Below are 15,413 nucleotides of genomic sequence, written 5' to 3'. Positions count from 1 at the left end.
GTTTTGAAAATTACGGAATAACTACCCAGGTTTTTTTTTTTTAAGTTTATGAGAGGCACGTAAAGATTAACAACTTATGAGAGTTTTTTTTTTGGAAAATTAATAAGATACTGAAAATATATGGAATTGGGATTTAGAAAACTACAATGAATTTTATCAAAAAGAACACTTTTGAGAAAGTTGTATCTCAAAAACCTGACGCTATAGATTTATTCGAAATCAAACTAAGGAAATGAAAAACATTAGAAAAAGTATAATTTCATTGCCAGCCACATAACCTTTTTGATCAGTGTTCTCAGAACCCAAAGAGCTCATATTTTCCGAGAACTGCATTTCCAACAAATGTCCTTGGGAAAGAAAAAAATAGTTTGATTAAAAATCTGTTGTTAAAACAGACATTTCCAGTACATTTAAACTTATTTGGCATCGTGTTATTCTTTATTGAGAGTGTCTACCCTGGACATTCTTAAATTGCTCCTTACCGATTTTTTACACATCAAAAATTTCACTATTACCTATAATAAGTTGGCCATAAAATGAGGGCTAGAGTTAGTGATATCTTTAGAAATTCAAATGAGTTCCCAGAAAAGATTCCAATATTATATCATTGTATGGCAGACAACATAATGTGCTTTTTATTATCTAAAAAAAAACTCTTTGCGCAGGTTACAAGTAAATAAAAAGTCCACATTCACTTTTCAAAAAAGAAAAGAAACCCTTTTATACAAAGCTTTATGTAAATAAGTGCGCTAAATTAATAATTGGCAGGCTTTTGAGGTTTATTTTTCAGTCGAATGATAAAACATGTTTTGTGTATCTTGTCTTTTGTCACTTCGTGCTTCACAATTTGGCAAAACAATTAAAAGTATTTTTCACTGGTGATCTTCATTACACGTCATTATCAAATAGCCAAGACATGGCAGACAACAACAACAACTGGGTGTAAACGAAGACAAAAATTAAATACACGGGAATTAATACGTCAAAAATGAGAACATTTTAAAGTTCTATTTAAATTTTGGGATTTCTTTGACAAAAACCTGAGAAGTAGTCTTTTTAACTTCCCATAGGAAGATATTGTAATGGGTCCGATTTGTCAAATTGAAAGTTTTGACATTTCTCGACGTTTCAAGGTCCCTAGAGTCGAAATAAAAGATTTTTAGAAAGATGTCTGTTCGTGAGTTCGTACGTTCGCGACGTTTTTTTCATTGTCCATAGCTCAAGAACCAGAAGAGATATCGACTTCAAATGAATTTTGTTATACAGATAATAAGGCAGAAAGATGCAGAAAGAGCTCTGAAGAAAATTGCCTGGGCGGGTTTTTTTCCATAGCAGTTTAAAAAAAAGGTGAACATTTTGGTTAACCCTAAATATCTTACGAACCAAAACCGCTAGAGACTTCAATTAAATTTTAAATAATATATTGTAACGTGATACCAAACCAGTATTTTTGTGAAAAAATTCAATTAACGGTTTTTTTTAAAATTCAATAAAAATAAAAAACTTAAAACAAAATTTGTCACCTAGTAAATTTTACGAATACAAAATGTTTTTATCTCCAAAACAATTTTGCGCCACGAAAAATAAAGTTTTTAACATTTAGTAAAATTTTAAGAAAAATAGAATTTACAGTTTTTTTTATAAAAAATACAAACCTAAACAAAAAAATTAATAAAAATAGGTAAAAACTGATTTTCGACTCAAATAGCTTTTCAAAACTTTGAGATATTGGCTTGAAACTACTTTTTTTTTAATACTGTTGTCAACACTCAGAAAAATTTTGAGGAAAATCTATTTTTATTTTACAAAAAATAAAAACCTAACAAAAAAACAATATTAAAACTTGGTAAAAATTTACTTACAACTCAAAAAGCCTTTAAAAATTAAAGATATTGTCTTTAAACTTATTTTATTTCACAAAAAATATTGTTTTCGATATTCAGTAGTTTTTTTTATAAAAATCCAACTGTCTATTTTTTCATAAAAAATAAAATCTGCAAAAACAAGTTTGAAAATTTGGTAAAAATTGATGTTAGTTTCTTGATATCTTTCAAATTAATTTCTTTCATCCAATTTGTAAAAATTCAAGAAATGCTACTTAAATCGGTAAAAATTTGTTTTCGACTAAAAATCGATTTAAGAAAACTAGATTTTCAAACCAAACTATTTCTTGATATGAAAAATATTGTAATTAGTTTTAAAATTTTTAAGAATAATTCAACTGAGATTTTTTTTAACCAACACGAAATCCTATAAACTTTAAAGCAAGACAAATCGACAGACGGGATGGAAAGTTATGAGTGTGGGTCGCATCAAAGCCTCCATTTAGAATGGGTCTACAGAAACGGAGTTTAATAAATATTGTTATAGCCAATATTATAAAAATGTTAAATTAACACAACTGTTGTATTGGAATTGGACCTTTTAATCCTAGAATAGTTAGCACAACAGGACATGCTCAAGAGAATATTATTAAAACGCTCTGTATGCGTACCAAAGTAGAAGCTCAGCGGTGCGATAGGGTCTCGTGGGATGATCATTGGACATATGTACTTAGCTGAAGCATGATATAACAGTAATTTTCTTTGACTTATTAATCAATCATCGGTTAATTTAGATGCTCTTTTTAAACGAAAAGAGTGCTTGTACATGTACAGTATTTAGATAGATTGCGTAGACTTAAACCTTAAATTTGCTTTATTTTTCAGTTACGGAAATGACAAGTTTAGCTTAAGATTCTAAGCCAAAACATGTGAGTTAACAAGCGAAAGCTGAAAATAAAACTAGAATTTTCTTGCTGAAGCTTTTTGGCATAATCCTTTTTTTATTCAGATGAAACAAAGCTTAAGCTTGAACTGCGTAGCTTTACTGCTTTAGCTACTGGTAATAGCTTTTCTTTATTCTCAAGGCCCTTTGGCATAAGGGGGCTTGACTTGGAAGTATTTTTCTTGACTAGCATTTCAATAATGTTGCCTTAATTGGAGGAACATTTTTGCAGCTGGTCAATCATCTGGACTAGAAAGTTGCCTTAACTGTGTCAGGTACCAATTTTAAATGACCCGTCTATCAATAGTTTACAATGTTAATTCTCTCTAGTAATATTAACATACCAAAAAACAAGTTTACCGGTTGTAAGAACATTTGGGGCATTTTGTACTGTAAATATTGTAAGACCCCACGATCTTACTCATCAAAAATTAAGGAATCTAACTTATCACATAAATATTTTAAAGTGATATTTTATTAAAATTAAAAAATAAATAACATTAAAGAATTGAGTAAAAATATGTACGTTCTTGATGCCAGATGACGATTTTTGAAGCCAAAAAAAATTTAATTTAAAATACATATTTCAAAAGGGAAAGCCTTTACAAACAAGAGTTGTTATAATTATGGGTTTGTCTTTCTTCGTTTTTTGTTTTTTGTTACTGTAGAAAATTGTATTGTCCAAGAAGAAACTTGAACTTCACTTGAGTATATTATTGTTTAATGGCGACATTAAGTTTTGGTTATAAATTATCTTATCGCACGCAATGCTCATTAGCATTACATAACAAAAGAGACAAAATTCTAGGTAAAGTCAAAGCCACTCCATGTAAGTGGATAATGTGCGTCCATTTTTTATTAATATTTGTTATCCTGTCGTAGACAATCACAACAACTAAATGGTTATTAATTAAATCAAAATTATTGAGTCTTACAAAATAATAATATGTGATATTATTTTCATGCTGAAAGTGATTGTTATTAATCAAAAAAAAAAAAACACCCACACACCCAGACAAACCGGAAGTCAGTAATTTATAGTTGAATTTTTGATTGGAATTAGTGTGTGTTCAATGTTAACATCCCCATTAAGGGATTTGAATTGATTCTGACAAAAAATAAGCAGAATCCTTTTTATGACCTAATAAACTGCGTGTTAAGTTTAATGAACTGTCATCTTGAAAAAAGGATTTTCTATTTGTTCCTTGTATCCCTTTATGACACGTAACTCTCCAAAAGGATATGTTTATTTTTGTATCCTTAATAGGGTTAAAGCTAGATTGAAATATATAGGATATTTTTTGGAGATTTCGTTGGTAATAAAAGCGTAAACGGATACAACTTATTTTAAATTAAATTTGCGTAATTCACATTTTATTGTCTCAACATGATATTTACAACATACTTTCATTTCAATTATTACAGATTGCGTGGCAAGTTCTACTTAAGCACCCGGGAGGAGTCTCCGTTCGGCAAGAACGCACCTCGTCGCGCGTGACAAAAATGCTCACCTTCAATGAGTCCTATGGTGTGTTGATGATAAAAGAAGGAGGAGGAAATACCACGCACTGACAATGAATGCGTAGATAGAAAGAAAAGGAAGTTTTTATTATTCTTTCTTTTTTCAAAACTATGCCACTTGACAACACAAAGCCTGATGAATTATTTTATTAGGAAGATTTATATATCTTTATGTATAATTAAGAGAAAATCTAGATGTTAAGAGAATGAATGTAAAGAGCTGCCACTCTTTTTGACAAACATGAAAGGAAGGAGTTTTTAACCCAGCAAAATAGCCCTGTAATATAAGTAGAAAAGAAGCATATTTCTTAAATGAATACCTATGTGAATAGGTCGTCCTTTGAATCCTGAATGTGAATGAACCTTATACCTAGGCCAAAGAGTAGTGGAAAACGTGGACGACAGTATTTTCTTTTTGCCTAGTTGGATGAATATTATTATTCAACAGAATTGGGTGTGGAATTTTTAGCTGGAAAATAGCTGACTAGGATTTTGATTAGGTGGCAGTATAGTGGATGGCGTGGCAGCGTGAAAAAATCATGAATTTCTGTTCAAAAAAACCAAAAATGTTGTATGCGAAATATTATGTCATTATGTATTTAAATTGAATACCAGATTTGTATATACAACTAGGAAGAAATTAAGGTTAAAACCTTTTCCAAAAAGAAAGATGTCACATTTTTTTATTTATTTGGCCAGAGATTTTAATGGAATAAAATTTTGCGGACAAAAATTTAATTTTTTTTTAGAAAAAAGTCTATTTTGTTAATAGTAAACATGTTTCAATGTTTAGGTGACATACTTTGAAAATTAATTAATTTTATTGTTTTGTTAAATAAAAATTATTGGAAATATCTATATTTAAGGACAGTAAGCTGCTATTCTAATTTTAATTTTATTCCTTAGTAATAATAAATAAAAATATTAAATAAGCATGCTATAAATTTTAATTCAGTGTTATCATTAAACGAAATTCAACAAAAATAATAATTTTATCTGAAAATAACTTTTTTAAACAGGTTCTAGAAAAAAACCAGGGTAAGCGTTCTTATCAACGAAGAAAATTAAATCCTTTGGAAATCAAACAACTTGCGATTTTAAAATTTTTTTGGAAGAAGCATTTGGTTCGTTATTTTTTAATTTTTTGGTGAAGTTATTAAAAACCAAGAGCTTGGCACAAATAAGAGTTTCAAATAACAGAACTGAAATATTAAGAAAGAATTCAATAATGCAATACGTGTTGCTGACATATCTTCTAGCTTATAAATATGAAATGACAGCCTGACACATTTATTGAGCGAAAAATGGCACAGAATATGGCTAGAGTTTCTCTAGGCAGATTAATTAATGATAGCCTATTTTAAATACAAACAAAACGTGACATCTTCCGATTGACTTTAAAGGGAAAAGGTAAGTGAATTTTTCCTATTGGATTTAAGATAAGAAGGAAAATTAAACAGGAAGTTTTGAGGTTCAGAAATTTCGTATGAACTTTTACCCTTTGGAAAGATATAAAAATTTCTCAAATAATGCCTTAATGAAGTTGCTGATAAAATTTTGTTCAGAAGGTTGAAATAAAGGGTCCGCCAAGCTTTTTTTTTGTTTTGGAACAGGGTGTAAAACATCGAGTGTAGCTTTGGCTGTGTGGCACGTAGCGAGCGCCGCCGTCCTGTTGATACCAAATGTTGCTAATATCCTCTTCTTTAATTTTTCTGAACAAAAATTCGTTCAACATGGCCCGGTAACCATTGACTGTAACGTCCACACCTGGCTAATTTTCGAAAAATTGTCCAAATATGCCTCTGGACCAAAATTCGAATCAAATAGTGATTCAATTTGTGTGTATCGGCTGTTTTCCGTGCCCAAATGCGACAATTTTGCTTGTTTACATCCCCGCCATGATCAAAATGAGCTTCATCAGAAAAGATCGGCATCTTCTCTAAGTCGACCGCAGGCAATACTTCCCAGCGTTGTTCAATCGTATACAGAACCATATTCGTTCAGCGGAAGGATAAAACTAATTATTTGTCAAATCAGATATGAGCTATTTAAGTGTTACCATTTACGAAATAAGCACTAGGTGAAAAAAAAGTTAGATGGCGGACCCTATACTATCAGAAACTATGAATTGATGGTATTTTGAGTTTAATTGTTAAATTCAAAATCATAACTTTCCCTTCAATTCGTGTTCCTGATCGAATTTTTCTACTTTCTATTTCAGTAAAAACAAATATTGTCTTTTTCAAAGTTTTTGTTATAAGGGTATATTTTTAACTTCCCATAGGAAGTTATTGTAATGGGTCCGATTTGTCAAATTGAAAATTTTGACATTTCTCGACGTTTCAAGGTCCCTAGAGTCGAAATAAAATATTTTTAGAAAGATATCTGTGCGTGCGTGTGTACATACGTTTGTACGTCCGTACGTCCGTACGTTCGCGACGTTTTTTTCGTCGTCCATAGCTCAAGAACCAGAAGAGGTATCGACTTCAAATAAATTTTGTTATACAGATAATAAGGCAGAAAGATGCAGAAAGGGCTCTCAAAAAAATTGCGTGGGTGGTTTTTTTACCATAGCAGTTTGAAAAAAAGGTGAAAATTTTGGTTAACCTTAAATATCTTACGAACCAAAAACGCTAGAGACTTGAATTAAATTTTATATAATATATTATAACGTGATACCAATTAGGTATATTTTTTGAAAAAAATCAATATAACGGTTTTTTTTATAAATCAATAAAACTGAAAAAAAATTTTGTCACCTCCAAAATTTTACGACTGAAATATGATTTCATCTCTAAAACAATTTTGTGCAACGCAGAATAATGTGATGAATGATAATGAATCTAATAAAATTTTGAGAAAAATCTAATTGACAGTTTTTTTTACAAAAAATAAAAACCTAAAAAAAAATGTATAAAAGTTGGTAAAAATTGATTTTCGACTCAAATATCTTTTCAAAACTTTGAGATATTGGTTTTAATTTACTTTTATCTTTCAAAACATTTTGTTGTCAACATTCAGTTAAAGTTTGAAAATAATCGAATTGACAGTTTTTTTACAAAAAATTAAAAATTAACAAAAGTTGGTAAAAAATGATTTTCGACTCAAATATCTTTTAAAAACTTTGAGATAATAGGTTCTTACTAATTTTTTCTTATAAAAAATATTGTTTTCAACATTATGACAAGTTTTGAGAAAAATCGAATTGACAGTTTTTTTTACAAAAAATAAAAACCTGAAAAAAAATGTATAAAAGTTGGTAAACATTGATTTTCGACTCAAATATCTCTTCAAAAATTTGAAAAATTGGCTTCAAACTAATTTTATCTTATAAGAAATATTGTTTTCAACATTTAGTAAAATTTTTAAAAAAATCGAATTTACAGTTTTTTACTAAAAATAAAACTTTAAAAAAAAACAATACCTACTAAAGCTTGGTAAAAATTTACTTTCGGCTCAAATAGCTTTTCAAAAATTATAAATATTGGCTTCAAACTTATTTTATTTCAGAGATAATATTGTTTTAAATATTCAGTAATTTTTATATAAAAATCCAACAGTCCGTTTTTTTCATAAAAAATAAAATCTACAAAAAATAGTGCACAAATTTGGTAAAAATACATATAGACAAACTTTTAAGCAAGACAAATCGACAGACGGGATGGGAAGCTATCAGTGTGGGTCGCATCCCAGCCTCTTTTTTAATATACCAATGCGGTTTTATGGGTAAATTGGTGTAGGTTCTAAAATGAAAATCGTATTCCAAAATATTTTTGAGTTAACTTTAAAGAAGTTAGATTCTTGTAGTTTCTTTTATTAACGATTTCAACCTCGGTAACTTCTTTCTTTTGATGTTCTAAACATATTGTTTATACTTAGTCCGGCGTTGTTTTGGAGCATTCATTCCTGGGGTTTTTAATCATGTCCTCATCAATTTTTGTATCAAATATATAGACATGGTTGATATGCTGAAATTTTAAATATTTTAAGCTAACACTTGTTAATTGTATGCCTTCTATCTCTGAAATGGCTGAGTATATTAAACAAAATTTTTAAGTCAACAATGTTGACTTTCCATAACTTCTTGCGCAGGAATGACATCTTACAAGGCGTTTTTAGAACTCCAAAAGGAAAGTACTAACAATTTTTTTCCAAAATCAAATTAGCGAACACACGATGTTGTGTATGGTAGGTTTGTTGGTGCACTAGTATTGTCTGATTGTTCACTGAGCCGCCAGACTTAAATTTGGCTACCAAACGTTGAATAGTCGACTTGGAAGACTGACCTTATACTCCATTAAAAATACACAACACGTACATCGTCGATACTAGAGAACACCGATTTTGTTCAATTGAACGTGTTTCTAGACGCTGCAACTTGTAATAATGAAAGTGACTGATTAAAAGAATATATTTTGACAGAAAGTAAAATAAACAATATGGCCGTCAGGAGCTGTGAAAATCATTCCGTCGCTAGAGGAAATCCTATTATTCGTGGTTTGTTACTTATCAACAATCAGTGCAATTTTGTATACATATGAGCAAAAATTAATTCATACTTTGACAGATTTTCGAAATAGAAAAATCCATGCAAGATCTCAGAATGTCTGTCATCTCGAATATTTTACGAACAAAAAATGGTCTTAACTCCAAAATAATTGTATGCAACGGAGAGCAGCATTTTTGACGTCTTTAAAATTTTGAGAAAAAACAAACTAAATTCTTTAACAAAAAAGAGGCTGGAATGCGACCCACACTGATAACTTCCCATCCCGTCTGTCGATTTGTCTTGCTTAAAAGTTTGTCTTTATGTATTAGTATCAATTTTTACCAAATTTGCAAACTATTTTTTGTAGATTTTATTTTTATGAAAAAACGGAATATTGGATTTTTATGTAAAAATTACTGAATATCGAAAACAATATTTTCTGTGAAATAAAATAAGTTTCAAGCCAATATTTTTAAGTTTTAAAAAGCTATTTGAGTCGAAAATCAATTTTTACCAAGTTTTCGTATTTTTTTAGAGTTTTATTTTTTGTAAAAAAACTGTCGATTCGAATTTTTTAAAAATTTTACCAAATGTTGAAACAATATTTCTTATAAGATAAAATTAGTTTGAAGCCAATATTTAAAATTTTTGAAGAGATATTTGAGTCGAAAATCAATTTTTACCAACTTTTATACATTTTTTGTTAGGTTTTTATTTTTTGTAATAAAAACTGTCAATTCAATTTTTCTCAAAATTTTATCAGATATCAAAAACATTATTCTTCGTTGCACACAATTGTTTAAGAGATGAAATCATATTTCAGTTTTATTGATTTATAAAAAAACCGTTATATTGATTTTTTTCAAAAAATATACCTGTTTGGTATCACGTTACAATATATTATATAAAATTTAATTCAAGTGTCTAGCGTTTTTGGTTCGTAAGATATTTAGTGTTAACCAAAATTTTCACCTTTTTTTCAAACTGCTATGGTAAAAAAACCACAAAAGCAATTTTCTTGAGCGCTCTTTCTGCATCTTTCTGCCTTATTATCTGTATAACAAAATTTATTTGAAGTCGATATCTCTTCTGGTTCTTGAGCTATGGACGACGAAAAAAACGTCGCGAACGTACGGACGTACAAACGTACGTACACACGCACGCACAGACTTCTTTCTAAAAATCTTTTATTTCGACTCTAGGGACCTTGAAACGTCGAGAAATGTCAAAATTTTCAATTTGACAAATCGGACCCATTACAATAACTTCCTATGGGAAGTTAATAAGGCTAAATCGGCAATATATGTAAATTGGAAAGCAATCTATAATAAAAGCTAATAGCGGCTGACTTAAAATATAGAGTGTTTAATGCTACTGCCCAAGTATCCTATTTTATGTTGCACAGGTATGGAGAGTACAGAAGAATGCTATAGTTGAAAACCTATTACGCTTTTTCTTAATTAAAATATTCTTTCTGCCGATAAATGCCCCAAAATATATGTATTATTTGAAAACTGGTCTTCCGTCACTGTTTATTTCAACCCTTAAATGGAATGTTGACTACATTGTGAGACTAGTAAATATGGAGGAGCATAGGCTACCGAGAAAGATAATAGAGTATGCACAAAGGTTGGTTGTAAAGCATTGGAACTTGTTAGCTTCGGACAGTGGCTTGACCCTGAATTGGAGTAGGAATGCGGTTCAATTGGAGGCGATGCTTTACCAAGGAATATCCGTCACTGATGAGAATGAAAGGTATGCGCATATTGAAAAAGCTCGCTCACCGACTGAAAGGCAATATTATTCAAAGTGCGTATTTAATCCCAACGACAGAAACTATTTCACCAGCAATTATAACAATTCTATCATTAGATCCATATTTAAGATAAGAGGAGAACTGATCAGACTTAACTTTAGGTCCCATCGTAATGAGGTTATTGATCTTTGCACTCTCTGTTATTAGCATGAGAGAGAAGATGTATTACATTTTGTAAGCGTTTGTCCAATGCAGACAAGTTAAAGAGGTTATGAACTATCTGAATGGTGCGAACTGGATACGCCTTTATGAATTCTACAAAGAAGCGATAAAATACAGAGCCCGACTCATAGCTGAACATTTTTGATTCATACCAATAACATGCATAAGAATCCGTTTACCGAATACATTTTTGTTTTGATTTGACTAATCTAAAAGTCATTTAAATTTGTTTACACTATAATGAAAATTTTGTTCTAGTTTCCATTAATTTAATAATAATAAGAATTAAATAAAATTACGTAAAATATTTTGATTTAACTAATCTCAAAGTCCTAGAAAATTGTTTTGACTAAACTTGAAGTTCCTAAATAAAAAAAAATTGAATAAAATGTCTATTTTGATTTAACTAATCTAAAAGTCCTTATTTGATTACAATTTGTTTCTTATAGTCATTTGAAATGAAAATTTAAAAAAAAATAATATTCTTATGTTTTAATATGTTAAATTACTTAATTACAAAATGTAAATAATAATGCTTCTCAGGCAGACGACAGTCCGTGTTTTGTCTTTAACATTTATTCTGATGTTATAACTATATTAATATCAAAATTGTCTATCTATTTCATCTTACAATAAACTTTGTTTTCAACATTGAAAAAAATGTATGTCCACAAAAAAACTCTACACAAAATTGGTAAACATAGATGTTCGATTCTCGAAATCCCGTGAACAATGAAGGTATTGATTTCAGAATAATTTCATTCTATGCTTAATTTTGCTGTCAAAAATCCAATCTGTATTTTTATATAAGAACTAAAAACTTTCAAAAAAATTATACTAAAATTGATAAAAATTGTTTTTCCACTAAAAATCTGGGGAACAAAATTAGATATTGAACGCAATTTCATTTTATCATTTTTTGTTATTTTTTTTTTAAATTCACTTGACAACTTTTTGTTTTTACAAAACAAGAAAACCTACAAAGACAACAAAAAAACTGATGAGAAATATGGTTTTCGGCTCAAGTATTAGATAAACAAAAAACAGTATTGACTTAAATTTGTTTTTGTCTTACACAAGATCAGACTCATTTAACTCTATGTAAAAATAAAAATAGAATATGCAATTAAATTTCCACAGTCTTTGCTTTAAAATAAAGCCTTCAAGTTAGATTATTATACATTGTATGGAAAGCAACATTTTACAATTTAACCCATATCTCCCTTTCAACCTTTAATATTGCAATATTATGATTGACATTTAAATTTATTCATATCGCCTTTCTTTAGTTTTTGTTTGAAAATAATCTATCTCAAAATAAATTGTAAAAATAATAGAAAATAGTATCTATAGAATTTTTGTTTGTCATAATCCGTTGCCATAAATTGACAGCTGGATATGCATTTTGGTGAAATTATTATGATATTCGCTTCGTTTATTATGAAACACGTTAGGAGTGACATATTTACGTAGAGCACATATACACAGTACAATGTTCGATAAGGCGTCGACGAACGTCAGAAATTTCATTGCATTGTATTACGGGTCCGTATTATATGTCGAAAATCCGTCGTTTTTATCTAACAACAAAACAAAGCAACACACAATAGAATTTACAGCACGAACAGAGCACCATCATCCATCGCATCTACATACAAACATACATATATCGCAAACCGGATACAAAGGATCTCTAGGGTATTCATTGTATCTGCTATTTCCGGTGAGGTAGGATTGTATATAAAAGGAAGCATGTTGGTGGAATTTATTCAATGCAAAACTAACTGCACACGGATGCACCCACAAAAGGAAATCTAATCCATGTATTTTCTTTTTGTTGCAAATAAAATATGCACTTGAGATTCGCGTGGAAATGGTTACATTTTATTTTTGATTCTTTTTTTCTTTATTATATCGTCCTACAACTTTTATTTATTCGAAGGATAAAGGATTTTAAAACATTGATATACATTTATACATATATACAGAAAAGTATATTTGGTTGTTGATGATGATGATTATGGAAGAACCAGAGGGAAAGTGCACTTGAGTTAAGTGAATGTTTGCTGATGAAAAGGATTTAAGAATTTATTGTTGTTAAAAAACTATATACAGTCATTTTCTTCTTTTTATACATGTATCAAAAGCCTTGTGAAGCCTTCACAAAGGTGTGGAAAACTCATTTACATCCTTTTTGATGTTTATTCCACTGTTTACGATCGTTTTTTTCAATTAAAAATGACTATGTTTACGATTAACGACTAAAACATAAAAATTTAAGAACGAAACAAAAAGTTGCGTGCAACTAAAGGCAAAGCCCACATCCTCCAACTAAGTTTCTCATTGAAATCACCACCGACAGAGAAGCATTGCTAATGTTCGCCACGCGCTCTGCCGGAGGAAAAACGGAGGCGGCTTCTAGGTGAAGGTGCGCTTCCGTTGTATGTTCTGGCAATGAAGGACTTACCCTGCCCGCGAACGTCACCACATAAAAAAGCTATACTGTAATACATAGGTATACACTTCGTGTCACATGAATAGGGTCAAGCTTTTTTCATTTTTTTATTTGATCATATTTTTAAAAACCTATGGTTCTTTTTTAAAACCCAAACGTGGATTGAATAAAGTATGTATTAAGTTTATATGGCAAACAAAAATATTTGATCTAAGCTGATAAATACAAGTTTTATGGCGGTTTACCGAAGAAGGTCATAAAAAGTACCTGTTTTGTGTGACATGAATAGAGACAAGATCGAAATTTACCTATTAGTGAGTTTTAAATCCGGTAAAATTATACTTTAATTGTTAGGTGGCTCAGTACGATTATAAACTCGAAAGAAACAACAAGTATGGTTAAAGGTAAGGTTCTAACCAAGGAAGAAACAGGCCAATTTCGAGCTAACCTCGGCAAAACTTGCCGTTTTATAGTCAAGCAAAATTAGAAGAAGTTCAAATGTTGTATACAACTACCTTAAGAACCTACAGAGGTATGGAAAAAACTATAAAGGAAGAGTCAAGAAAGCCAATCATTTCAAGAAACACGGGCGATAGTTAGAGCTACATCAAATGTAAGGCTTTCCATTACTAAATTCAAGGCAGAAGCTGTGGAAAATGATAGTAGACGGACTGTTGCTCGAGTGATACAGAAGGCAGACCATATACAACATCGTAAAATGAGAAAAAGAGGCTGGGACACTGATAACTTCCCATCCCGTCAGTCGATTTGTCTTGCTTAAAAGATTGTAGGTTGGGTTAAAAAAGTTGCTAGTTTAAATATTCTTACAAAATTTTAAATTTTTCATATAAATTAACTAGATTTTTAGTCGAACACATTTTTCACCAATTTTAGGAGCATTTCTTAAATTTTTACAAATTGGATGAACGAAATTAATTTGAGAGATATCAAGAAACGAACATCAATTTTTACCAAATTTCTCCACTATTTTTAAAGATTTTATTTTTTAATGAAAAAAACAGACTGTTGGATTTTTATAAAAAAAGCTACTGAATATCTAAAGCAATATTTTCTGTGAAATAAAAAGAGTTTGAAGACAATATTTTCAATTCTTGAAAAGCTATTTGAGTCGTAAGTAAATTTTTACCAAGTTTTAGTATTGTTTTTTGTTAGGTTTTTATTTTGTGTAAAAAAACTGTCAATTAGATTTTTCTCAAAATCTTACTGAATGATGACAACAATATTTTTTAAAAAATTAAAGTATTTGGAAGCCAATATCTTAAAGTTTTGAAAAGATATTTGTGTCAAAAATCGATTTTACCAACTTTTATTAATATTTTTGTATAGGTTTTTATTTTTTTGTAGAAAAAGCTGTCAATTCGATTTTTCTCAAAATTTTACTGAATGTTGAAAAAAATAATTTTTAAAAGATAAAAGTAGTTGGAAGCCAATATCTCAAAGTTTTGAAAAGATATTTGAGCCTAACTTCAATTTTTACCAACTTTTATTAACTTGTTTGTTTAGGTTTTTATTTAAAAAAAAAAAAAACTGTCAATTAAATTGTTCTCAAAATTTTTAAAAATTTTGAAAACAATATTTCTTATGAGTTAAAATTAGTTGGAAGATATCATCTCACATTTTTTAAATGATATTTGAGTCGAAAATCAATTTTTACCAACTTTAGGTAAATTTTCTTTTAAGTTTTTATTTTTTGTAAAAAAACTGTAAATTCGATTTTTCTCAAAATTTTACTGAATGTTGACAACAATACTTTTTAAAAGATCAAACTAGTTAAAGGCCAATAACTCAAAGTTTTGAAAAGATATTTGAGTCGAAATTCAATTTTTACCAACTTAGAGTAATGTTTTTTTTTATTAAAAAAAACTATGAATTCGGTATTTTTCGTTGCTTTGGAGATACAATTATTTTCTATTCGTAAAGTTTTCGAGGTGACACGAACGCACAGATATCTTTCTAAAAATCTTTTATTTCAACTCTAGGGACCTTGAAACGTCGAGAAATGTCAAAATTTTCAATTTGACAAATGGACTCATAACAATAACTTCCTTTGGGAAGTTAAAAAACATTATAGAAAAAGCCAACTCCTTAATTTTGCAACAAATTACATCAGGTGAAATCGAGCTTGGCAAACCTTTGTCTTTTCAGATGAAAACAAAGAATTGATTTGGATGGACTTGAGCTGG

The 15,413-nt window shown here is 29.5% G+C and overlaps 2 protein-coding genes across 3 annotated transcripts in view; one reads left to right on the top strand and one right to left on the bottom strand.

The window, feature by feature from the left end:
• The window catches only part of LOC129938740 (inactive pancreatic lipase-related protein 1), a 35,631-nt gene extending 30,394 nt beyond the window's left edge, over positions 1-5,237 (top strand). Inside the window, exon 7 of the mRNA XM_056046468.1 lies at positions 4,192-5,237. Within this exon, the coding sequence (XP_055902443.1) occupies positions 4,192-4,264 (73 nt within the window). The 3' untranslated portion in view covers positions 4,265-5,237. The remainder of the gene's footprint in view (positions 1-4,191) is intronic.
• LOC129938739 (nuclear transcription factor Y subunit gamma) overlaps positions 1-15,413 on the bottom strand; it is a 125,615-nt gene that overhangs the window by 54,907 nt on the left and 55,295 nt on the right. The window lies entirely within an intron of this gene.

This window comes from Eupeodes corollae, chromosome 1 (assembly GCF_945859685.1).
Source record: "Eupeodes corollae chromosome 1, idEupCoro1.1, whole genome shotgun sequence".
Taxonomy (NCBI): Eukaryota; Metazoa; Arthropoda; class Insecta; order Diptera; family Syrphidae; genus Eupeodes; species Eupeodes corollae.
This window is presented reverse-complemented; position numbering and strand designations above follow the sequence as displayed.